Consider the following 27,171-nt stretch of genomic DNA (forward strand, 5'->3'; position numbering starts at 1 on the left):
TTCGTGAAAAAAAAACTGGGAACACGGCCCAACCGCCGGATTTCAAAGCGGTCTGGTTTTAGGATACCTGAACTTATCTTCTTCAGGCGCTTGACATTATTTGAAACACGAAGTTTTTCATGTAGTTTGGCCTTAATAAAAAAACAGCGCTTTCAGAAACTTTGGGGGAGCACCAGTGCCATTAGTGTTAAAATGTCACAGCAAAGATTGATCAGATCGAAGAGTCAGTAACAATTAAACATTTTAAAGCTTACTGTTCGATTGCTTTGTTCTTGATGCCCTGGTCATTTTCTGGAAAAGACCATTACCACTCGCAACAAAAACAACAATAAATTCGAAAAATGACAATAGCATGTATCAAAATAAGTTAAAATCAGGTAACAAACACCAAAGGACAATGATACACCTTTCACAATATTCATCAGCCATATTAGAAAGGAGTGGAATACCAAGTATTAACAAACAAAAGGTGTATATAACAACGACTGTGCATCAAGAAACAAAATTGAACACTGCAATGACAATACGGCATAAACAGGATGTTAGTTTAGAGCTTTCTGAACACCATACCCTACGATTCTGAAAGGCAACATCACCATTTTCACATCAACAAGTAAAGCAATAAAAACACCCCAACAAAATAGCATGAGAAACAATTCTGAAATGCAACGCTGTTATTTATGCGAAATTTTTTTCATACGAAAGGGCAATTAAACAACACAATTGCATAAACGAAAATGAACAATTCATTTGAAATACTTAGCCACAGAAATAAGGCTAAAATTACCCCGAAAAATTATATGGTATTACAATGCTTCTACAAGCTTCTTCAAGAGATCTTCGAAATTCTTGAGTAGTACTTTCTGTAAAGAAACACTGTGAACAATTTCAACAATAAATAAATCGATAGGAGAGGGAAAAAAGACAACTTTTCACTGGTAAAAGCAAGTTTTCAAAAAAGTCTTACATTGGTAATAATTATAAAAAGTGAGCCTCTGGTTTCGGCATCCCACATCCATTTCTAGCCTGTGCTAGTAATTAGAAAAGAGCTATAGACAATATCAACACGAATGCAAACAGAAACGGTTTGACTATTAAAGTGATTAAACGACGACATTACAGATTAATTACGTCAAGGCTTTCTCATGATCTTCATATCTAGAATACAACAATGTTATAAAAATTTTGCATAAACGACGCCCAAATGAATGCATACTGAACAAATTTGATATTTCCCTTTTTAAAGGATATTGCAAGTAAATTCGAGACTTGAATTGGTCATGTATTCTCGTTCAAATATCGGCGCCATTTATGCTACTGATCCAGAAAACAAAGCAACAAACCATTTTCTTTATAGAACTTTCAACGCATTAATAAAACTTACAAAAAGTTAAGTAAGACGACATAAAATATTGCATGTTCTTAGAGTATAAATGCACAACAACAGATAAGTCACCCAATTATGTCCCACCTCCGTTGAAATATTCTGAAAACAAACACTGTTATTCATTCCAATAAACGTAATGGACAAATACAGCGAAAAACAAAAACATGCAGTTATAAAACAAATTTGGTAGGCCATGTTTAACTTCAAAAAACTTCATCAACTAATTATAACAACACATTCGACAATAACAAACGATTTAAATTGCTTTTAAAAATACAACACCCAGAAGTTTATTGCGCGCGACGTTCCGATCGTCCTTGTTGCCAGTCGATTGCGTCTGGAATGCAACAATGCAACAAAACAGGTTCTTCATAACATTTTTTTAGGTATAAATGCAATTTCATCAAGAATAAATTTAAGAAATAGGAAAATAGGAACTGAACAACAAGACAATTTTCATGCACTTCACTCATTCCAATACTAAATAATACCAAACTGCTATTTAACTATGTAAGCTTACTGAGTCTTTTCCCATTCGGTGTGGTTGCTCCAACCTACACTCTAAATTAAACATTTCACAAGAAAGAATGCATACACAAATAGTAACGACAGCCATAACATAACTCTCATCAAGAAACATTCAAACAAAGCACAACCAATGTCATGATTATGAATTCAAAGATTGTTATTAATTAGTTACGTTTTAGAATAATCGTCCCAGTCGACACATTTCTCCGTTTCATATCGCCTGCTACAGGTTAGAACAAAAACAAAAAAATCAGTCCTGATTAATTTTCCCTTAAAATGTCACTGCTTAATGAACGTCATTGAGAATAGCGCAAACGGTCACTAAGTAAAATGCTCATCATTACTCACACAGCACACAGAAAATGTATAGAAAACAAGTTGAACATTATTTTTTCACTGGTAGTATTAACGTTAAAAGGTTTATTAATGGCACAGAGTAAACTAAAAAAATTTAGGGGGAAAGGCAACATTTCTAGTTTTAACAATAAGCATTTCTCTTCATTTGCGACGATTGTGATTACTTTTGTTGTTTAACACTATTGTTAGGTTAGGCAATGAAACATTTTCCTTTCGTCTGTTGTTACGGATGGCAAGAATGTACATGGATTGAAACTTGAAAATCACCAAAAAATATTATAGTTAGTGCTCCCTTATGAAATTTGAGTTCGATATCTTCTTCATAACTCTACAGGAACATTTTGTGTATGGGTAAAGGTACTAAGCAATGACTTTAGAACGGAATGGACCTAAAACAGAAATATCCTCATGATCTTGACCTTTTATGATGTATTCGTATTCTTGCCAAATATCGGCGTTATTTGTGCCACTAATCCAAAACAAAGCAACAATTAAAGCAGTTTAAAATAAAACTTTTCCCGCATTAATACAATTTCGCCAAAACCACATTAAGACGAAATAAACAGTACAGAAATGTTCTGAGGGCAGATACATCGCAACATAACGGATCAATCGCCCAGACAAGCCCCAACTCCGTGGAGACATTCTGAAAAGAAACACTGTTATTTATACTAACAACGCGTAGAGCAAAAATTACATGAATGCATGAAACAGCTTTAGTAGGCTACATTAAAATCTGTTCAAAACTTTGTCAAATAATTATAACAACACGTGTGACAACGACAATTAAATTGTTTAGATAACCCATGACCACCGGCAATTGAACGCGCCGGGACTTTGGGATAGTCCATGTTGCCAGTCGATTGCGTCTGGAATGCAAAAATGCAACAAAATATCCTCTTTATGACATTTCTCAAGCATAAATGCAATTTCATCAAGAACAAATTAAAGACAGTTTACTTGTGAAAACAGAAATTAAACAACTCATATTTCATCCACATTAGTCATTCTGAATAAAATGCTATTTTAATATGTAAGCTTACTGTGTCTTTTCCTATTCAGTGTGGTTATTCCCAACCTAAAAATCTAGACTAAACAATTTATTACAAGCAAGATTGCATATACAAATAGCAACAACAAAAACTTCAATAGACAATAACCATGACAGTCTAAGCAAGCAGCATTCATACCAGACAAAACGAATGTCATAATACTGATTTCAATCATTATTACTAGGTTACGTTTTAAAATGATCGTCCCAATGCACATATCACTGTTTCATATCATTGAAGATAAAATTTAAGAGGGACGAGCATGCTAAAGGTCAGAAAAAAGACAACAAGTCAATCTTAACTAATTTTAACTTGAATCAAACGTTAGGCATGAGAATACAAAGGTATATATATGAGACTTAGTTGAGGAAAAGGACAACACTTTTAGTTTCAAGAATATGTCTTTCCTAAGCTTACAACGTCTCTCATCTGTTTGACAGTAAAAATTAAGTTTTGTAACTGCCGTAACATGAAACTAAGAACGTCCTCCTTTTCATGCCTGGTAGGCAACGACACAGACACAAACAATTCAATTAAGTTATTAACATATGAGATACAAAATTCCCATCCAAAGATTTAAGTAGAGAATATTAAAAACACAACCATTTAACATCCATTTAAACATATTCTAAGCCCTCATAAAAAAAGATATGCCGAAAGGCTGACGTTTCTGCTCCAGTGCAAACAGCCAGTGAAACAGTTTTTCAACAATCAATGTACATAAAGTTAAGAAACAGAGCACAAAAAAAGAGCAATGCCCTGCTTCAAAAACATCATTTTTATCATTAAGGTCACTGTTTAAATGTAACGTTATGTCATACGGTGTCTTTAGGTCTTAACTCCTAGAATCAACTAAGGAGTCAAGGAACAAAATTCAAATAAGCATTGCTAACACAATGTATCATGTTAAGAGAAACTGGGGATTTTTCATAAATTTTGACCACAGACCGTCTAAGACGTAAGCGAAAGTGCTTTTTTTCTAACAACGTTAAATTGTTCTCCTAGAATATGAACTTTCATTTAAATTCTTCACCTGAACAAACTAAGTAAACTTTCAGGTAGGTAGTACTTTACGATGTGCTGTTTATTATTATTTTCACCGATTAAGAATAAAAAATATTTGTTAAAATACTGAATATCTTTACTAGGGAAAGGGATAAAATTAAGTTTATCATGTACGACAGACCACTCTAAAATGACTCACCCGAGTCCCTGAGCTGACGTCTTTACCTAAAGTATTTGCAGCAAAATAACAATTCACGCACAAATAAAAATGGTTTCTTTAATATTGGCCTACCTATGAGACGGTTTTTTTCAGGCTCGTCTAGGAGCGTACATGAACGGTCATGTTTACAAAAGCATCCAAATAAATTTAGTACAAACGCAGTACAACTGCTTACACATATAAACTAAAAATGCACAATATACAGGATACAGTTTATGATTATAGAACTAGCAAAATCATGATTATGATGTTGAAAGAGAAAAACATAGGATAAAAGTTGGGGTCTTCTTCTGCATCACTGTTTGTTGCCATCTTCCTACAAGAGACAAGTGATGACAGCAAACTCGTCAACATTATTGAATCTTGTGAAAGAGCTAACACAACACCTTTAAAATATGTATAAAATAAGTTAAGCTACTCATTGCTTAACTAATCAAGATACCCAAAGCAACAGAAAACATAATTATAATGATTATTTAACGGACAGACCCACTAATCTTAAAGTCTTGCCAAGGAGAAGTTAATTTCATGACGTTCTCTCTAAAATTTTCTTTATATCATAGAACATGTCTTAATGATTATGCAGTGGCACGCTGACCTGACAGTGACAGTTCTTTGCATGATCTTTAGCTCTTCTTTGTTATATTTTAGTAGTTGACTATACAATGTCAATCTCAGATAATCACCGTTAGTAAATAACAATAAAATTCAACATCACCACAGCATAGGTAAACTCAAGAAAAATCTTAAACATTTCAAGAACTGATTCATGATACATATACTCTTAGTCTTTATAAAGGTTATGTCAGAAATGCCCTGAGGATAAACATCAAATGACATACAATGACTAAAGCACAGCTACCACTACCCCCCCCCCCCCCCACCTCCTCCAAGAAACATCCCCTACTCTATCCCACTAACATTACCCCTTCAAATCAAACATTACCATAGCTACTCACCTAACTTCTACTGGCCTTGTGGCGCCCCTGGGGGTCCCCCCGGAGGAGGCTGTCCCCCTGGGGGTCCTTGTTGCGGCTGTCCCGGTACTCCTGGTTGTTGTGGTTGCTGTTGTCCTTGCTGTGGCTGCTGGTATGGGTAATAGTATCCCTGCTGTCTGTAATATTCTGCCCAAGCTTGTGAGTAATCTGGCTGGGCTCCTGGTTGACCTGTTTGGACACAAGTTATTAAATCTTCCCACATGACAAATATTTCATCGGAGGGTGTTAACGTGTTATCAGAATGGTTGTTTCATCAGTTATCCGCCCAGTAAGATTAAAACCGACCATTTATTGTATGAAGGGCCAACCACTGTTATAACAGTCACAGGAGTGCATACATCATGGCAATTAAATAACCTCAATCAGTCCAAACATCCTACATAATCATATTTGTTGTTATACTGCCTGAGCAATACTGCAATACAGAAAGTGAAATTGCCAAGGTGTAAAGGAAGAGGAAAGAATAAATGTCTTACTTGTTTATCAACTACCAATAGCTACTGAGACAAGATCAACTTACCTGCGGCAGCAGCAGCTGCTTGCTGCTGATAGTACTGTTGATAGTAAGCTGCCCATGCTGCAGAGTAGTCTACTTGACCCTGGCCTGAAGAAAATAAATAATTCTTGATGAAAACAAGAAAAACTAAGGGTCTAATGTGCCTCTCAAATTCATTGACTCCAAAACATTTTGGTAACCTCATAACAATCACAGAATCACCTGGGGATGTTAAGATGTTAGTGGACTCAGTCTGATATGACAAGGGCTACATTTTAAGTGGAATTTTTTGGGGCTTAAGCCATATCCCATTCATTCATCCGGCACAAGAAGTTGTTCCTCCCAGCCATGTACCTTTTCCTGCTTACACAGGCAATAAAGAACACAATAAAACAATACTAAGACAAGCATACAACGTGCAGCTGTCCTGGGGCAAGGAAAATTTTAACGCTGCCTATCCAATGGGCGAGCTAGAATTCAAATTTTCTTCAAGCCCTGAAACCTTACAATTATATGAAGGATGAACTGATCTCCGGAACTGTTTGCATGTTCAATAAAATGACATTAGATAACCTTACCTGGCTGCTGCCCTGGCTGCTGACCCTAAAAAAACAATAAGCATGATATAAGTTTTATTACACAACAGACCAACCATTATCTTATAGGTAAAGCTGTACATGTACCATTGAAACATTCAAAGGCAAACCTCACCAACTTATAACTGTCCTACATGTAAGTGAAAATTTTGTTGCATGGGGGGTAGTTAGTCCGTGTACAGCCTTTCGCTACCCTCAGAAAAAATAGGAGAAGTCATATTTTTTACTCTGAACTATCATTTGTTTAGGTTTTTAGCTCAAAGTTGGGTTACCTTAAACTCTCACACACAAAACAAATATAATTTCAGATATCTAACTGTACAATCAAGCTGGTTATCTAGACTATACTTTGCAAACTTAATACAAAAACTGGAGCCTGCCTTCTTCCTTACAGCTTCTACCTCCTTCATAAGAAGATTAACACGAGACAAAAGTTATAAATATTCCCAATATAAATGCTGTAGTTCACTACTACTGCAATTGTAGCATGCATCTTACTTGTTGCTGTGGGGGCTGCTGTCCACCGTAAGGTTGCTGTGGTTGGCCGTATTGCTGAGGCTGTTGTTGCTGTGATTGCTGACCATATTGCTGCTGTTGTTGTTGTCCATATGGGCCACCATACTGTGACCAGCCTCCTTGCTGTGGCTGTTGGTGCTGCTGTTGGCCCTGCTGCTGTTGCTGATTCCATCCAGGTTGATTCCAGTTTTGCCCCCCTCCCTGGTTAAAGTTGCCACCGCCAGCACGATCCCCTTCAATCTTTTCCCTTATCAACTGCTGGGCATGCTGGATCTGTTGATCAGTACCTTTGATCAAAAACTAACAATCATTAGTTCCAAAGTTGTCTGGCCCTAGTACTCCAAGCAGAAGCTATTTTGGTCACCATGGCACAGGGCCATGGATAAACATGATCTCCAGCTACTTTCATAGAAAAAAAGAGGAAAAATAGAACCAAAAGAAATCAATAGTTAGGTCGCTACAACATCAACCCTTCCCGAGTAGTCTTCCCAACAAGTACAAATGGTTTACAACCATATAAACCTTTAAATTGGCATGCAATATTCTCTGCAGTTTTTATACAGTTCCCATGGCAATAAAGTGAAGATAATTATTCAACAATCAAGAACCCTTTACATGATAATCATTTCCTTTTTTCCCTTTTGACTGCTATGTTTGATTACGCAGTGATCAAGTGTGCCAAAGCAGAGGAGAATAGATTCCAAATCTATCGTTCAAGATGAATTTTCTTTCCCTGATCATGACCTACTATCTCAGAATAATTTTCCCACAAAAAAGTAAAACAAACAAACAAACAAATAAATTCGGTGACAAAATCTCCACATAATTAAGACAATACAAAAAAAAAATTTCTTCCGATGGTGTACCTCGTATAATAAAGTATTTTGTTGGAGCACTCTCAGGGATAGCTCTGTTCAATTCCACATGGGCTCCACACATGTTTATTATATTTCTGATGGTCTCACCCCCTGAAAAAATAAATAGACACACCATAGTATCAACTTACCCTCAAGAAAATTGCTAACACCATATGTCGTGGTTTTGATTAAATTGCAGTTATTTTCACTCGTGCAGGTATGAGCAATGAGAGTGTTTCGGCACAGTGTCAGTTAAGGGTAGTAGTCAGTGACTTAAATTTACTATCCTTTCATGTACATACAATAAATCATATCTATTAATACAGAAAGTTGAACAAGTACTTTACACTTTCAGAAATGAAGATCTTTTTAGTGTTCATCACTTCACCATAATGTGACTCACCTTTTCCAATAATCAATCCACATTTATTTCCTGGTACAGGAAATTCAACAGAATTGACTCCAGGCATGTTGGCAGGTGGTCCCTTGGGGGGTGGTCCTCCTCGTTGTCTGGACTGCATAAGGAAAATTAATATTGGACCAGCAATAAATAAATCTATTGCAGTACAAACTGTACATGAATGAGCACGATTACATGTACTGCATACTTCGGACACCACATTATTTTGATGAAGGATGCATTATAATTCTAAGGTACTGTATAATAATAAGTTTAGATTATAACACATAACATCACTAGTACTTAAATGCTGTGCCAGATACAGACAGAGTTTGTACCATTTTTTGGACAAAAAATTCAAGGACCTTTCAAGGACTTTCAAGGACACATTTCCCATTTTTCAAGGACTCCATTCAATACAAAAAAGAGTCTTGAGTACATGTCTTTTTTAGTTCTTCCACAACATGAGCAATTTTACCCTGAGGGTCTTTCTGTGTTTGCTCCTTGTAAGTACTTGAGAATCCAGGTTGGACAAAGTTAGCACCGAAATTCAAGGATTTTCCAGCACCAACTACAATTTTCAAGGATTTTCAAGGCTTGAATTTTTATTTTAAAATTCAAGGACTTTCAAGGTGCAGGCGAACCCTGTTCAGAGTAACTACCAGATTTAACGAATATAGCCTGGAACCAGGCTCTGCAGTGGGGGAAAAAGGTGAAAAAGAAAAATCGAGAGAGCAAAAAAAAATTGGCGAACAAAGCGAGCCAAGCGGTGGTCTGGGGAAGGAGTCTTCGCCTGTTTTAGGCTGTTTTCAACTTTTTTTTGTGCTTTTCCCTACTGCAGAGCCTGGTCCCAAACAAGACCAATAATTGTGGTGATTGGAGGAGCAACAAGCAATCCTAGATTTTAAATTCATTCATGCTTTCAAATAACTGTCTCACTCATCTTTTCAGTTGTTAATAAGTTTCTGTCTGGATATTATCACTAAACTGACACTTTCAAACAGACTTTGAAGCTAATTTCACTTGCCCACTGGGCCACCAAACTTCTATTTTTACTTGCCCAAGATCAAAATTCACTTGCCCAGGGCAATCAGACCAGGGTTCTCTCCTGCCCGGAATGAAAAGTACCATTAAATACCCCTGGTCAAGTCGACCACCTTTTCCAAAGGGTTTGAAAATCATCAAAAATCAATCAATCAATAAACTTTATTTACCCTCGAATTTACAGTGTAGCACTCAAGTGCTAATATCTTCGAGCCAACTACATTAATAAATAATTATAATAAAAAGTTAATTCTATATAGCAAAAAAGATAACTAACTACCTAGACAACTAACTTGCAAATTATCATGATGTAGAAAGGTTTGCAGTTCCTGCCCTTTTAAGTAAATTATTGTTCCCAGTAGATATCAGTCGTCGAAAAGAAGTAAAATCAGAAATAGTGCGGTAATGGTCAGGGAGAGAATTCCAAGATGTTGCTGCCAAGTAACTAAAGGAATTGATACCATAAGAAGTGGTCGATGGTTTGGGCAAACAGAGCATATTATGTCCTCTTAAAAAATAGGTGCTAGAGCGTAAACGAAACATATCTTTTAAATATCTTGGATAATCAGAAAAATGAAGACATTTAAAAATAGTGAGAATCATGTTTTGTAAACGCTTGTCCTTAAGGTTTGCAGTTCCTGCCTTTTTAAGTAAATTATTGTACTCAGAGTTAAAATCCTTGAAAATAAATCGAAGAATACGTTTGTTTAAAAGGTCCAGTTTATCAGAATCTTGTTTACTAGAGAAATGCCACACCATAGAACAATAATAAAAGTGAGGAAGTATAAATGCCTTATAAAGACGGAGCATGGTTTCAGTAGACATCAGTTTGCCAAACCTTGACATAACGCTAAACTGATTGTTTACCTTTTTACATATAGAGGACACATGTTGCTTAAACGTAAGATCTTTATCAATTGTAATGCCGAAAAGCTCCACTGAGTCATTTACTGAGAAATTAAACTGATGGTCAGTTTTTCCTAGTATCATCCCTTGGTGTTTGCTGGGATTTGCTATCATTCCATTGATCTCGTACCAGGCATTTGCTGAGCTAACCTCACGCGAGATACGCCTTTCCAAAGATACCGGATCCGTATCGGCGGTGTAGAGTTGACCATCATCTGCATACATATTTAATTGTACAGTTTTGATTTGTAGGAATAAATCATTTATGAAAATATTAAAAAACATTGGACCAAGAACACTGCCTTGAGGTACCCCTCGCATGACTTCTTGCCAATCAGAACTTGTATCACCTACTTTCACCCGCTGCATCCTACCTTGTAAGTAATCTTTAAGAAGCATACAACTTCTACTGTTAACACCGTAGGCCTTCAGCTTGGCCAGCAAGAGTCCATGCGGTATCGTGTCAAAAGCCTTAGATAAATCCATTGATATCACTGCAACAATTTGTTTATTATCCAGACTACGCTTCCAATCTTCTGTTAACCTCATTAGCGAGGTTTCACAGCTATAGTGTCTCTTATAAGCTGAGATGTAGTCAGACAATATTTCAGAATAGAACTGGTCTAGTTGAGAAGCAAGAAGTTTCTCAAAAACATTATTTAGGGCCGGTAAAACAGTAACGGGTCGATAATTCTCTTTACTCAATTCATCATTTTTCTTGAAAAGAGGTGTAACCTGCCCCATTTTCCATCGAGAAGGATACTTGCATTGTTTGATCGATTCATTCATTAACTCTGCTAGTGGACCAGATATCGCAGAAGCGGATTCCTTAAGAAGCCGCGGAGTTATGGTGTCGTGGCCGCAGGCCTTGCGTGCGTTGATGTTTGATAGTAGTTTTTCAACCTGGGTCTTATTGGTGTATTTAAAATTAAAATTATGTGTGGCGTTCTTTCTTCTGTTTTCCTCTGCAATTGCTCGAATGCTGGGGTGTGCACTGAATTCATTTCCAAAGTTATTTTCTTTAATGTCCTGTACATCATCAACGATGTGAACAAAATAGTTGTTGAACAATTCAGCTAGTTCTTTCTTATCCGTAATAACCACATCGTTTTCAATTAGTGTGATGTCATTGGCTTGTTTACTGGACCTCGAATGCATAAAAGGACGATAAGCCTCCCAAAATGCACGTGGATTGTCGGTCTCTGACTTGTTTTTAAAATGATCTTTAATCGCTTTGCGCCTAATTGACGTGCATTTGTTTCTTTGTTTCTTATATTCGGCGTAATTAGCGTCGGTCCTCTGATGCGTGAACTTCTTCCAAAGTTTGTTGCGGTGACGAATGGCTTTACGCCATTGTTCGTTCATGAAAGGAATTTGATTGCCCCTTATGTGTGCTTGCTTTTGTGGTGCGTGCTCGTTTAGAATGTCAAGGTACAGTGACTCAAACACGTATACCAATACTCCTTGCCAAAAAGCAAATACGTTGTATTGTAATAAAAATTTCAGCAGGCTAGTAGTTTTTTATTATAATATACATGTAAACACACAGTTGAGATCATAATCACCTGTTGTATAATTTCCTGGATCATGTCTGTGACTTTCTGGATCTGTTCTGGTGTTCCTTGGACAGATGCCATCCTCTCAGGGGCATTAGAGTTATCTTCTAAAAGGAAACCAAAACAATAAAATGCTCCTGTTAGTGCACAGAAGGCAAAACAAAAGCAATCATTACGGTTGAAGTGCAAACAGGTAAGACAAAGAAAATTTTGTATCAGGCTAAATAAGGATTTCCAAAAAGAGATAAAGGTATTCTTTAAAGCAACTTTACAAGTTTGTAACAAAATAGGCCATCAGCATGATGGCATTATTTTTATGCAAATGGCCTGTTCTAGTATGCAGTTTAGAGATCTGGCCACAGTTGTTCTAACATTGGATAGTGCTATCCACTGGATAAATAACTATCCAGCAGATAAGATTAGGGAAACCAATTGCACTATCCAATGAAAAGTGATTTATCCAGTGGATTACATTTTCCAACTTTCGAACAAATGAGGCCTGAATGACAAAACAGGGGCATTTGACTTTCTACCTTCCAAGTAATCTTTCTCAACTCAAATGTATAAAGAAGAACAGACTGGCTTTGAATTGAGAAGTAAAACATGAGACAAAAATTTGCAAAGTACAGTTGAAGCTCTCCATGCAACAACTCTCATAAGCGACCAGCTCTAGTTATGACCACCTTAGAGAAACCCTGTTTGAACTGTGAATCTCACAAGAGACTGCTCCCGTAAGCAACTGTGACGTCTTTTGGCATTACCCAACTGGACTTTTTTCTTTGTTTTTACGCTCTTGTAAGCAACCACTCAGAGTCTTATTCATACAATTCAACACTTTTATGAAACTGCACACTGCACTAAAACCGCACTAATTGTTCGTTGATCTTGGGGTTACTTTGGTCTAAAAAAATTGGACCTAAAGTTTAGCCCTGTCTATAATATTATCAAAAATAAAGACACTCAATAAACACTAATTTGTTCGGTTTCTTTTTATGAATAACTAATTAGTTTTTAAAACTGTCGTATGCAACCACTCTCTATTGTTTTACCATACAGTCACTTGCATGGGCTCATTCTCATAAGTGACCAGCTCTAGTTATAACCACTTTTTTGAATTTCCAAGGTGATCGCTTACAAGAGGTTCAACTGTATTAGTTTAAACAGTCAACTCTCGTCTTGCAGAGACCCCACTAAAACAGACACCCCAATAATACAGACAGCTACTAAATCCCAGGCAAAAATGAATTACAGACATTTGACTGAAATAAAATCCTGCAGTTACAGACTCTTGCTAATAAGGACACTGACTCTAGAACCCAACAGTGTCAGCTATAAAGGCAGTTGACTGTAATAATTCTTGGCTGAGGGCAAGACCAATCAAGTTGTTCCATGTGAGTGAGCAAGAGGTTGAGCAAGCAAGACAGTTGGAGAATTCAGTGCTTCAGCCATTATGAGAACTAACATGCCTTTCCAAAAAATACCATAATATTCTTTCGAGTTTTTGGTGGTGCATCTCTTCAACCAAACTTTTCCGATGCCCTTTGTTCTCACATGAACAACAAACAACAAACAACAAAAACAAATGCACCCTTTCCGGAGTTTTACACAATTTATTACAGCCAAAAATTAATGGTTAGTGGGTATCATTATTGTGAGCTTATGAGACAGCATGAAGGGTTTTATTAACAATCAAGGGATTACATTAACAAAACACAAATTTAAAGCTAGGCCGGAGCATATTGCAAGAAATCATATGGCACACAGCCAGCGACGTGATAAAAGTTATTTAATCAGCAATGACAAGGCTTTTATTTACAAGCATGTTAGTTCAAGAGACAATGAAAAGGTCAGACAAGTCAATGTTGCACAGAAAGTTACACAATAGAGGAGTGAGACAAAGACCTTTTCTGAAATAGTATCTGCAAAAAAATAACATTAATTAAAGTAAACAAAAGTACAGCATCTACTTACTCATGTTGAACTGCACTCTAGCTTGAGTTTCAGCTTGTATTCTTTTGATGGTTTCCCCACTTTTACCAATAACAAAACCAACAACATCTCGAGGAACTGGAATCTACCAAAAAAGTTCAAAAGTGCATTCTAAAATGTCCTATCTGAAGATGGACACCATCCAGAGAAAAGCTGTTTTCAAGAGATGTCTGAGCTTACTATTTAGGTTTAACATTGTACGGTGTACTTGATCTCAAAAAAGTACTTAGTTGCAAAAAATGGATCAGCAAAACATCGCGGAATGAAACTTGTAATACAGGCTGTCCACTTTATGCAGAATCTACTACAGGTTTCCAACTTTAATGACTCACACCGGAACAATATTATTATTTAGGCCGACAACAATGACATTGTATCAGTAACTATAACAAAAGCAAAGACATAGCACTCACAAGTAAGCCACAAATTAGAGTTTACAAGCTCAAAACAAAAACTAACATTTCCTCAAAACTTGATATCCAAGTATGTGAGAAAGGGAAAGCTTAAATTTTGATTTAATAAACAATATTATTATATGGAGGAGAGTGTTTTACTGGGAACTAAACCACTTGTAGATTCCATACGCCACTTCATCCGGGACCCGAGTGGCGTATTTTCCGTATGTCACCTTTGTGAGTGTCGTATCGTTCAATGACGTCACGATTCCCGCCTTTTGCTTTTGTTGAATTGGTTTCTCCATATAATAAAAAGAACATTACACGTTGCCTCGAAGATATGAATTTTATGTTCGAGTGGCAAGAACAATATCTCACGAGTGAGCGAAGCGAACGAGTGAGATATTGTTCTTGCCACGAGAACATAAAATTCATATCTTCTCGCCACTGTGTAATATCCTCTATTTATTTTATTAAAGCATTCCCTGGCCAAAACATCTTTAAATCATTGCCCTGACATCTCCATTCATGGCATTTTAAAACTTTAATGCCATATTGGTACTAACATGTATAGAATGTTGCCATAGCAATTTTGTAATTGTGAAATTATAAATTCATGTTGAAATTTTGCACCAAAATTAAGGAGTAATTTGTCACCCATGATATTATGCTTCATGTACCCACCTCTATTTGCTGCATACCAGCTTGGTTTCTACCCATGTCTTGTCTTTTTCCTCGGAAGTCCATGCCAGGCATGTTATTCTGTAGAGAAAAATCTTTTAAGTTAGACATTGTATTTACTTCTCATCAAGGGCTTCTTCTACATCTTGTGCTTCCTGACATTATTATAAAATCAAACTAGCACTGTACAAAACAGCTTATTATATCAAATGTACATGTAATACATGTGTTATGCTGTGGTTCAATAATTGAACCAAAATTATTATTTTAACTTCTCTCAGATTATTATTGATGTTTTTAATCTTGCTTTTTGTTCAATAATAATAATAACTTATATATTTACTATTGCACCTTTAAACATATAAAATAAAAATGATCACAAGTGCTTTTCAGTCATACTAATTAAAATTTGTAAACTAAATCTATGACAGATAAATCTGATAAAAAGTAAAAATGCTGATAAAATTACTTAAATAAAATCCAGCTAAAACTGCGTGAAAGCTAATCTAAAAAGATTTTTCTTGACTTGTCTCTTAAAAGCACACAGAGACCCTTCAAAAGATGCAATAAAATTTCACAGGCGTTAGCAAATGCTAAAAGAAGCGACCCCCTTCCTCCAAAAAAAAATAACGACCCTCAAAAGTAGTGATTTCAGAGTAATTTCCCTTCTTGCTAGAAATAACGGAAGTTATAGTTACAACAAGCTGTACCTTCTTTTTACTCAAAGGGAACATTACATCTTTTTTTTTTTTAAATGTCTTCCTTTCTTCTGTGAATACCATAGCGTAATCAAACAATTGTTTTGAATTTTCATTCCAAAAGCAATAATATGAAATAAGTTTCTCCAAATAAAAAGTGTGGAAGTTTTCATAATTGTCGCCATATTATTATCATAACTTTGTACAGCCCATGTACAATACACGTTTTAGCTACCCAAAAGTAGAAACCTCTTGAAAGTACAGTGGAACCTCAATTATAAGAGACAAGGGACTGGCAAAATCTGTTCACTATAACGAGGTTTTGTTATATCAAGGTTCTTTTCCATACCTTTTACTATTACTAGGGCAAAGAAAATTGTTCGTTATACCGAGGACTTTCTTATATAGAGGTTTGTTAAATCGAGGTGATAGGAAAAGGCTGCTAAATCCAAAAGTCACGAGGGTCGTTGCTTTTGGAAAATTTACGGTATAATATTAGTAAATTTAAAATTAATTGATGTAAAAACATGTTTAAAAGGGACAGGACTATTGCTGTTCCAGTATTCCTGTGAGTTTCACCCATTTTCACCTTCCAATTCCTGTCCCCAGGATTGCCACTGACCTCAAGCTCCTTTTCAGTAAGCAGGTCCTGTACAAGATCTTTTCCACGTTGTGTTCTCATGGAATCTCCCATGATACGAAGAGGTTTCTCTGGAGCATTCAAGTATGGCCCATCCTGAACCATCACCATGCGACACTGTGCTCTTTCCTGTGAAATTTCATCATGAACATTTGCATTCGCATCAAGCTGTATCCAGCACTTTACAATGACAGACACTGCATTGCTCAGCATTTTGCATGCCTAAAACGGCATTTCATGACCCCCCCCCCCACCCCCACTGCAATTTGCTCTAGATCTCAATCAAATACAATGATTTACAATCTCAGTAATTTGCATGTTTAAACAGATTTAATCTTCTTCACTCTGTACCCCACATAAATGTAGTACAGCTGTACAAACTGGTACAAATAAAAAAAATGCATTTTGTTTTCATACAAGAACCTGCCGACCAACAGTGCACACAATTCACTCAGAATCTTGCTGCTTAGTATCATTGTGATGCAGCTTTAATCTTGACTTAAGAACAACTCTTTTTAAATCCACAGTGTGTATGAGCAGTGTAAAAGCTCTCTCTCATTCCAAGATTACCATCAAACCTCATTGCAAACAAAGACATCATGCATGCGCTTACAAAGTAACACATGTATATGGCTAACTACTCTAAAATGTATTCAAATGAACCAAATACCAGTTTATGGAGTTGTAGAGTTTTCAAACCAACCCTGGCAAACATACCTGAAGAGACTTGATAGTTTCACCTCCTTTTCCTGCAATTTCATTTAAACAGGTCAATAAAATGTAAATCTTTAGAGAAAATCCTACATTTTTTATCAGCCAAGTCAAAATGTGTTAAAATCAGAGTAGAAGGTGGCAAAGGCATAAAAGTTTCTGGTAACTATTTCAACTGCTATAGCTAAATGTTGAGTAGGCAGCAAATATTTAGCCTGCACCACAGATGAAAATTAACTAAACTGAATGGAATTTATGTGCAAGTCATTTTGCAGGGAGACCAGTGGTGGCATGGCAAAATTCTGGCTGTTAACTCAGGTTAAATGGTTAATGGTGCGGGGCTTGAGATGTAAGGCTGAAATCTCCCTTAAGTAGTTGCCAAACAAAGAAACTAATAACTTACCAATAATAAGTCCAACTTTACTGGCTGGAATCATAATTTCTATTACTTGTTCACCTGGAGCAACAACTGGCAGCGACATCTAAAACAAGCCACAAAACAACACCAACAACAAGAAGAAACACACAAGTCTTGTTAGCAGTGATAAAGGCTCATGAACATGTTGTCCTTTGTCCTAGTAACAGTAATTGACCTTGCTGATTCAACAATTCATGTTTATTAAAACTTATGTCTCTTACCAATGATTCAGGAATCTTTCCTTCCTCGCATATTCTGTTTAATAGGTTTTTTGCCTTCCTGTTGTAAAAGAAAACAGGTCTGTTAGAAGAGGAACACATGTTAAAAGAATGGAATGTGATGGTCTGCGGATAGTTCTGTCTTCAATGTACATGTATGGTATGGTTATCACTATTGGTATACATGTATATTATAATACTAGGTGTACCACAATTCCTCTTTATAAAATTTATCACCATTTAATGCCGATAACTTGATTCATCTTGTCTTACATGTACAAGTATGACCAGAAGATAATTTCACACATGCATATCATCTGTTTTCTTGATAAGAGATTTATGGGTCATACTGTTACACTACAGCCAATAAGCCGAAGAAAACTCTGGAATTAGACCATCCAATGAGTCACCAAGTCTCAGTCAATTTAGTTATTATTTTAATTTCTGAATGAAACAAAAGTTACTTACTCCACAGCTTCTCGGGTTCCATTAATAGATACATGTCTGTCTGGAGGTGCGATCTGTCCTGGAGGTGGGTCTAACACACAAAGAAGACATAATACAGTTCTGAAGATCTAAAAGTCACTTGCTTGTTGAAGCATTTTACGAGAAAGATTTAACTTAAGAACCTTATTCGACACTTCAATGTTTTGAACATCATTATAAAGAGTGAGAAATGTTAAGTTTTAAAGTTGTTAAAAGATTTTAAGTTTGAATAAATTAGATTGCATTTGTACATGCTTGATAATTATGTACATTTCTTAAAGGAAAAGCTTAGTGCAAACCAAGTCAAATTGTGTGGTTCCAGAAAATATCCATACCCCCACCACGGAAGACACTTTGATTTGCACCCCCCCACCCCCCGGGATTTTCCGTTCCAGGGGGTCTTTGATGACCCCCCCCTCCCCCCAGGAATTTCCAGAATTTTAAAATGGGGACTTCGCCTACCACACTTTAGAAATTCAAAGTAGTTTGGGCACTTAAAAACAAAGAAAGTTAATACTAACTCAGTTATGAAAATACGGAAGAATTTTATTACAACAGTGCAGCGTAAACATTTGTTAAGTTTATTATTCAGCCAAACTTTTAGCTTTTTCGCCATCACGTTTGCAAATTATGTCTGTGTTGTTTTTTTGTAAGCTTATAAATTAAGTTTAAACATTTGGTTTGCAAAGTTTAAACGTCGATTGTTCTACGTTTTCGTGTTTACTGCGACACGAACGTTATGAAGAAAATGTAAGTTTCACCCGCTTAAACAACTTTAGCCTGCGTAGCATGGCGGTTTTGGTTGGGCGCGCTAAGTAATTAAGGCGGGCGAGGGCAGAGAAACCGCAAGGAGATTGGGGATTTTTCTCGCGGCTTCGCCGCTCGTTCTCGCGCGCTTCGCGCGCGAATTTCGCGGCTACACCGCTCCTGCGCCCGGCTCGACAAAACCACCATGCTACGCAGGCTAAAACAACTTTGCAAACGGTAGCAAGAAAAACCCAGAAACTTACAAGGTTCCTGTCTGGCTGTTTTTATTTCTACAGATTTTGTCAGTTTCTTCAGGTTGACTATTATTTAAGGGCCGAAAACTTCACCAACACGTACATGCCAATGCGCTAGATTTCGTGAACGTCGTCACGATTGCAGAATTTACTAGCCAGGTAGCCGGGCCTTGTGAAGGTCGAGCAAGAAATGGGAACGAAAGTATTCTCGTCTCATCGCATTTTTCATGAGTTTCCACGCACAGTAAACGCTGATAAAACATGAAACCTATCAAAAATGTGTGTCATGCATGTCAAGGAAGCGAAAAGGGATACTCAGTGAACAGAAGTGAAAGCACTTTAATGTCGGTCGGACGAAGACGAGACGAAGAGAAGACTCCAGTTATGTCCGCCATTTTCAATCGTTTTCGACTTCGTTCCAAAGACACATCGTTCTTCTGGAGATTGTAGCGCTAGCGAACTCAAAGAAAAACAGAAACATTAAAGCTAATGATGTTAACCTCATGTCAATGGCCAGGAGTACCGACTTTTTTTTCAAAACAACGTACGTAGGTATGTTTTTGTGCTTGAGATCGATCGTACGTTGCTTTCAATGTTTTGTACATGGTCTGTCACCCCTTGGAAAATAGTTTCCCATGAACCCCCCATACCCCTCGGAAATTACTGCCTTTGAACCCCCCCTCCCCCTCGGAATTTCCAATGGTCTTCCGTGGGGGGGGTATGGATATTTTCTGGAACCACACATTGCACATTCAGTGATGGTTTGAGTTCTTGTATAAATAGCATCAAATAGCGACAAGGCATTCGAATTTAATTCTGCACACAAGTTCAAATTCGTTGATAAAGAGGCGCATGAAGGAACATGGGGTTGACAACGCAACCCTCACAGACAACTATTTTTTTATTTACCTGGGGCAACTTGTATTTTAGCTCCAGTTTCTGACTGTAGTTTATTGATCTGTTCTCCACCACGTCCAATGACTGAAAAAGACACAAAATTACCCTATTAACAAATTTCCTGCTGCTATGAAAGGAAATCAAATGCAATACAATTCAGGCAAAACGAGTTGAGAACTGCCTTCAAACAGTTAGATTACCACAAAGTATCCAGATCATTTAAGCATGAACAACAAGAAGAGGAAATATTTTTACCTTTATTTTTTTTTCAAAAATGGATATACATTTGACTATTCAGTTATAACTAAGAATCATTCACTTAAGAATCATGGAGGTATTTTTTCTTAACATTTGGAGCTTAGGTCAAAATCTACTCTTCTATGTAAAAGTACTGTTATTTCAAGTCTTTGTTAAAAAATGGTGGAAACAGTGCATGGCATATTTCTTTTTCTGTTTTTCAATGCCTTCCTTGCTGTTCAGATCAAAGAAAGTAGCTGCTATCTTTAATTCAACCATGTGCTTCGATTTGCATTAATCAGAGTTCCATATATGAAGCATAGCTAGGAAAATATAGGTCTGCAATACATATTAGATTAGGCCACGCTGGAGGTATTTGTTTGGGCACTTTTTCTTTCTGGACTCTAAAACTGGCAGCTTTTGTTACAATGCAAGAGACATTCAAGTGAAAGTTGAGACAAAGCAAATGATAGCATGCAGTTCAATCAGATTCTTCTAATGAAAGCCCTGGAATTCAAAGCTCAGGACAGAGATCACATCCACAACCCACTTACTTAATCCAACAAATCTGTTTGGGATTTTCATGTCCTCTGCCACCATTGATCCAAGCCCAGCTCTGTAACATACCAAAGGGTTGTGGGTTGTGTCATAACAAAACTTGTTCAAGCAAAATAGCTATACATAACACACCTAAACTATACACCACGTACTGCATCATCACCCTCGTGTCAACTTGGGGTACTTACCATTTACAAGGGAAAACCAGACCTTCTTAGTGTTCAATCTACAAATTAATCAAGGGGGGGGGGGGGGGGGGTCATATGTCCCACATGGCATTTTAATGGTCTGGGTCAAAATATTAAGATATTGAAACTTTGAACAACGGATATCATCCAAATTATTATCACCAATAGGCTCTTGCAGTTCTAGAGGTTGACTTATCAAACTGACTTCTCCAGCTTCACCACCTGATCCTGCCAGTCTCTTTTGCATAAAAAAGAAACTTAACTTTTGTTCTTGTTTCATAAAGAACAAAGTCAACAAATGAAGAGTGAATCCATCGGCAAAACAAAGTATCCAGAATGTCAAAATGTACGCTCCAGTCTCTGCATGAATTGCATGGAGGGCCTAAAATGATGGTAATTTCATGCACTCATTTCACACTAGATAGCTCGCCTATTATTTTAAAATTACTTTTATTGTTGCCTGCTGCTTTGGAAGTACTTATAAATGAGGTAACTTTTTTTTGCATCAGTATGACTCCACAATAATTTCATCTTGCGTCAGAATATTCATGCAGCCTAGATTGAACACTGAATGCTGGTTGGAAAATCAAATGCTTCATGCCATTCCAAAAACTTCAGTCAAATAAATAATATTAATAGCTGTGTTTTGAGGCCATGCAATTTCTTTCACTTTTAAGTCTGTTCAGCTGATGTAGATATACTTTATGGCAGATAGCTCTCCATCCTCAGAGACCCAGGGGCGGATAGTGGGGGTGAGGGAAAGTCTAAACGGGCGGAAAAATATGGCACAAAGAAAAGTAAAGAATGGCGAGAAGAGCCCCTGGGGACAATGTCTTACCAGACCAGTTTCAAACGGTCACCGCCGTTCTGACTTCTGATTGGTGCCAGAAAACTTTTGTGTTTTTCTACCCAATCAGAGGGCAGAACAGCGGCGACCGTTTGGAACTGGTCTGGTAAGACATTGTCCCCAGGGGCTCTTCTCACCGTTCTTTACTTTTCTTCGTGCCATATTTTTCCGCCCGTTTAGACTTTCTCTCACCCCCAGTATCTGCCCCTGGGTCTCCGAGGATGATAGCTCTCCTACCACGTCAAACTTCGTATTCTTATGTCAATGCAAAAGATTTCCACCCAAGTGGTTTGTGCTAATGGTAAAGCACCCTCGGTTTTGAACATATGTATGTCTATGGGATTGATTACTCTATAATTAAGCACCTTTGTGCGAGGCTTGCAGCAACTTGCATAGCTATTGATTTTGGGTCTTTTCCATCCATGGAGGCTGCAACCCAAATGCAAAAAGAATAGTATATTAGCCACTCAAAATCTCTAACTAGCTGTCTATATACATCAGCGTGGTGAATCATTTTTGACAGAAATACATTTTATCTACTAACATAGTAAACAAGTACAACTAGAATTTCTTGGTGGCGCAAGAAGGATTAAGTTAAACGACAACAACATTTACTCCAGCAATTTCACTTCGCGTTATTAAGAAAGAAAAAAAAGAAGTTTTGTTTCTCCTTCAATTTAAAAACAACATAAGGGAAAAAGTAAACCTTTAGACTATGACAATTATGGCTCATACTCTGTCCAAGTACCAGATAAACATCAAACGTTTGGTTTGCCCTTCGATCGACTGTACTACAAAGGGATCTCACATGTTTGATACCTTCACTTGCTTCCAAGAAAATTACTTAACAATAAAAAATAATCTACCTTCAGTCGCTTGTTTTTTGGCTAAAATGTCTTCCCCACCTCCAAAAAGGAAACAAAATACATATAAAACAGTTAACAATCAGTAAAAAAGAGCAAATATAATAGCAATATCACTGTGTGAGAGTAAGGTGAGCTTATGACTGCCAAAAATGCTAAGGATCATAGAACGAGACGCAAGACTTCAATTGAACATACCGTCAAGTTCGTACGGTCTTTTCCTACTGATATCTGAAAACAGACAACCGCAAAACAATCACTGATTTATTCATAATGAAAAATGATGCTATAACGACAAACAGAAGTATACTCTAAAGACAACTGACCAAATGTTCGTACCTTGATCTGCGGAATGCGAAGCCTCTGCTGCCGCTGCGACAGCAGCGCTGCTCGATCCCATCCGAGCCGCAATCTAACAAGAAAATTCACGTTGAATTTTTTGACTAAACAGCCCTTTAAGTCACCAAATATAGTTCTTACCTCTTTGGCTCTTTTCAGGGCATCGGCAAAAGCTGAGTTGGGATCTAACGAGGCTGCAGCGGGCGGTGGAACGTTGTTAAACGCCATAGCATCCGCCATAATCAACACATGTGAAAGGAGAAGGAACAACGGCTAGCAAGGAGTTCTGGGACATACGCGGGCGCACAGAGAAAACAGAGCGCTTTCTCGTCAGCGGATTATCAGAAGACGACGTAGGTACATCATATATAATTCCTATAGTGTACTGATATTCTTTTCTGCACTCTTTCTTCTTCCTCACAATCAGAGTCATACTTGGGAAATTGACTATTTTCCAATTGCCCATAATACACTCTGTTTGCCCCCCAAATTTTGCATAACTTATTGTCTTAAAATGCTCTTGGGAAAATGCAATACTCCCAGGAGCATTTAAAAACAATGGTTTATGCAGAATTTGGGGGGCAAACAGAGTGTATTATGGGCAATTGGAAAATAGAGAATGGTGTGAAACGGATCGCTTCAAACATCATAACATTTGCTACAGCAAAGCCTGTAGTCGAACAACGGGGATCTGATCTTCTTCAGCGAGACGGCTTCTTCACGTTTTTTAGCTCATGTTGAACATTTTTTGGTAAACAATGCTGATTAGGCTGACTATTTTGTCGACAAAATCGGACGCCAACGTCTATCTTCTGGTTACGTGTGTTTTTCCAATTTTTAGAAAACCAAGAACCGCTTTCCGAAAACGATGGTCTCCATAGCAGTACAGAACAGGATTTACGACACAGTTCAACCAACTAGATTTAGTTTTTTATTTAATTGTCGTCTATATCTCGTCTATTTTTAGCCTGCAGAGCAGGCATTTTTTAACGAAAACTCGGAGGTACATTGATCGTGGCCGCCATCTTGAAAAGCAACGAAAAAGACTAAGGGGGAGGGCGGGGAAAGGGGGAAGGGGCGGGGAGGAGAGGGGAGAAAACGCCTGCCAGCAAAGCCTATGAAATTAACGAACGCCCCCTCCTCTCCCCCTCCCCTATTTTACACCCATCTACCTCTCCCTTAAGAACACTTTTTGACTCGTCCCAACTCTCTGGTAGTATTAACGTCCAAGATGGCGGGACAACGCCATCCCTGAAAACAATTCATGGATCCCGCCCCAAAATACGCCTGCTTTGCAGGCTAGTCTATTTTTATCGCATTGTTTTATAGAGTGTTTTCTATTGCTCATAGCATCATACGAGTTTTACATTTCTCAACCAAGAAAGTTTTGAAAAAGTCAGCTAATCAGGTAATGTTTAACGGACCGAGCATTTTTCAGAAGCAAGCAGCAGAATTCAAATAATTCCTTAATACATCATAGAAGACAAGATGAGAACGTGATTCAGAATGAACAAATAAACATCTACTTGAGGTAAATACGCCTAGTTGTTATTAATGAATGATAATCGACGTCGGGGAAACATAACTTGAACACATCTCTCTATGGGATCATAAAATTTACGTGGGATCAGGGATCAAATTTTGCTACATTTTGGGATCAGGGATCAATATTTGGAGCTAAAAATTGGGATCAGCGATGAAAAAATATACCTGGTTACGACCCTGAACTAGTGTCAGCGAGATGTCGAGTAGGAAAGTGAGACGAAAGGTCGAAAATTCCAAACTCAAACTCATAAAAATACTAGCTGTTATCAAACCAGTTGTTTAGGAGGGGGACGTGGGGGGTACCCAATACTGCAGTACCGTAAGAAAATTGGCAACATGATATTTAAATACCGAGTCGAAAGTCGGCGAAATACCGATACCGCATTCATGCTTACTTCAACGGTTGTATCCATCTCGGGTGTTTGTTTATCTCAAGGATTTATGCAAGAGCCGTGAATCAACCTCAGCAAATGCGAGGAAACGCGAGAAGACCTCGAATTGATCGGTAAGACGATCAAGGAAGATGCCCTACCAATTTCATCACAGATTAACCGTCAGAAATTGTGTAATCATATACCATTAGTCTAATTAAAGTCTTAAGAATACTGACGTACAGCAGAGCGCACTGAACAGTCCACAACTGATACCGTGAAGGATCTTCTTTTACCGGTTGCAGTTAGCCAAAAGGATGAAAAACCGCTTACCGCGGGGCTAGATGATACCGCAATACCGCACTTTAAAATCAAAATTACCGAAACACCGCTTGAAAAAAAGTTCAATACCATATGAGCCCCCATGTCCCTCTCGTTCAGTTTCGCAACGTTAGACTCTGGTCTTGCTTGTGCTAGAGCGGTAGCGTTTCTTATATAGGTGATGTTACACGGGACGATTCGCAACGACGATTTTTAGCACAACACAGCGTTGCAATTTTGGAACAATGTTGTGACCATTCGAAACAATGTCGCAACAATGTTGCAACGTTGTGTTGCCCTAAAAATCGTCGTTTTGAATCGTCTCGCGTAACATCACCTTATCGCTCGTCCGACGTTGGCGTATTCCGTGGTAAATCATGGCGTAGAAATAAACGATGATAACAACGTTCATCATTCTGATCATTGCACAGGCATTCGTAATCATAATCCAGATGCGTTTCGCCTCAATGTCCGCGCTGGTTACACCCATAATAGAGGCAGCCGCGCGTGAAAATCGCCGACAATAAGGCTTCGTTTTGTTACAATTACAGTGAAGTCCATCCATTTCCGCATGGCCACGAACCTTTCCCAAGCAACCATGGTTAGGACGTATTGAGAACAGGTATAACAAGGAAACCTATAATTTCATTGCTTCATTGTATATTGTACATACAAGCTAAAGAAAGCTTTGGAAGGAAATTAGTATCGTAGAAGTGACGGCGGGTAAACAGAATATTGGAGTGTTTTTGTAGCTCTTTCCTTTGTGTCACAACTAAAATTACTAACCAATACAGTTCACTTAAAACTTGCTTTATCTGTTTAGTCAAACAAATTCTTCACGGCACTGAATAGCCGACTTTTGGAAAACACTTTTTACTAACTTTCTTCGTTTTTTTAAATAGATAAGTTCGAGAACGGTAAAGGTTTATTTTTTTTTCCTCAGGTTGTGATTCAGTTATAAGATGCCAGTTCTCAAATTTAATTTTCAGATGTTTGTATTTTTCTGAAAACTGAACAATTACTGTACTTTAAATTTCCGAAGTAAAAATATTCCCATGAATTAGTTGTTCCGTAATTTATCTTTTTATTTGCTTTTAGTTGTGATCCAACTTAAGTGTAGATTTGCATAAGTTTAACTTCAATTACCTTACTTGCCGTCTATAGTGAAATGGTCAAACTGATTTGGGCTACGACTGGCTTATCGCGCGTACTTTTAATCCATTGAAAAAACTGAGCAACGATAAAATCAAAAATGCGATTTAGATCTCTGTTAATGAGAAAGTCAACTATTTGCTATGGAGATAGGACATAATAAAGGTCTCACTGTCGTTTGGGAAAAGAAACATGACCAAAAAAAAAAAGTAAATGGTATTCAAATTTGCGAAACGGCTTTTTCTTGATACGAAATGGTATTTTAGGAAATCTAGTCAATAAAAAGTCCACGAAATCCAAACAGCTGTTGGTTTCCAACACCTTTTAAAATCACATTACTATTATATATATTGATAAAACTTCTGTTAGCAAGAGTTAATCATTATTCACTCAAATTATTGGTCCATTTCTGACTGGCAATAAATCCCCTAAGCTAATCAAAGCTTTTATAAAGCCGCTAACCCTTCCCGGCATACTTGGAAGATTTACGTTTTTCATCTAGTAACTTCGACGATTGACATCGATCGTCGAATAACAGAAAGTTTATGGGATATGTAGAACGTGAATTACTGAACGACTAACACCATACAAAACTGATATCAATCGGAATCATGATTTTTAGCCGACTCTCATACATTCTCTTGCGTGGTCCCGCAAAATACAAACCCTCACAAGCCTGGGCTGCTATAGCCGGCGTA

At 37.4% G+C, this 27,171-nt stretch overlaps 1 protein-coding gene across 3 annotated transcripts; it reads right to left on the reverse strand.

Moving 5' to 3' along the window:
• Positions 1-4,586: 4,586 nt before the first annotated feature.
• LOC140937748 (far upstream element-binding protein 1-like) lies at positions 4,587-23,386 on the reverse strand. Of its 3 annotated transcripts, none has more exons than XM_073387313.1 (22): positions 23,226-23,386; positions 23,085-23,157; positions 22,944-22,976; positions 22,749-22,787; positions 22,248-22,311; positions 20,844-20,905; positions 20,065-20,136; positions 18,137-18,206; positions 17,672-17,729; positions 17,436-17,514; positions 17,039-17,070; positions 16,304-16,450; positions 14,987-15,064; positions 13,890-13,992; positions 11,928-12,025; positions 8,416-8,527; positions 8,022-8,123; positions 7,138-7,442; positions 6,622-6,646; positions 6,068-6,151; positions 5,509-5,715; positions 4,587-4,865 (listed from the first exon to the last, which is right to left on the reverse strand). In XM_073387313.1, exons 1-21 carry the CDS (start codon positions 23,322-23,324, stop codon positions 5,516-5,518), a joined length of 1,935 nt encoding a protein of 644 aa, XP_073243414.1. In that variant the 5' UTR covers positions 23,325-23,386; the 3' UTR covers positions 4,587-4,865; positions 5,509-5,515. The 3 variants fall into 3 exon arrangements, with proteins under 3 accessions (XP_073243414.1, XP_073243413.1, XP_073243415.1); XM_073387312.1 differs by having other exon boundaries at positions 16,271-16,450; XM_073387314.1 differs by lacking the exon at positions 23,085-23,157 and having other exon boundaries at positions 16,271-16,450; positions 23,226-23,336.
• Between the last annotated feature and the right edge of the window lie 3,785 nt (positions 23,387-27,171).

Source organism: Porites lutea, chromosome 5, assembly GCF_958299795.1.
Source record: "Porites lutea chromosome 5, jaPorLute2.1, whole genome shotgun sequence".
Taxonomy (NCBI): Eukaryota; Metazoa; Cnidaria; class Anthozoa; order Scleractinia; family Poritidae; genus Porites; species Porites lutea.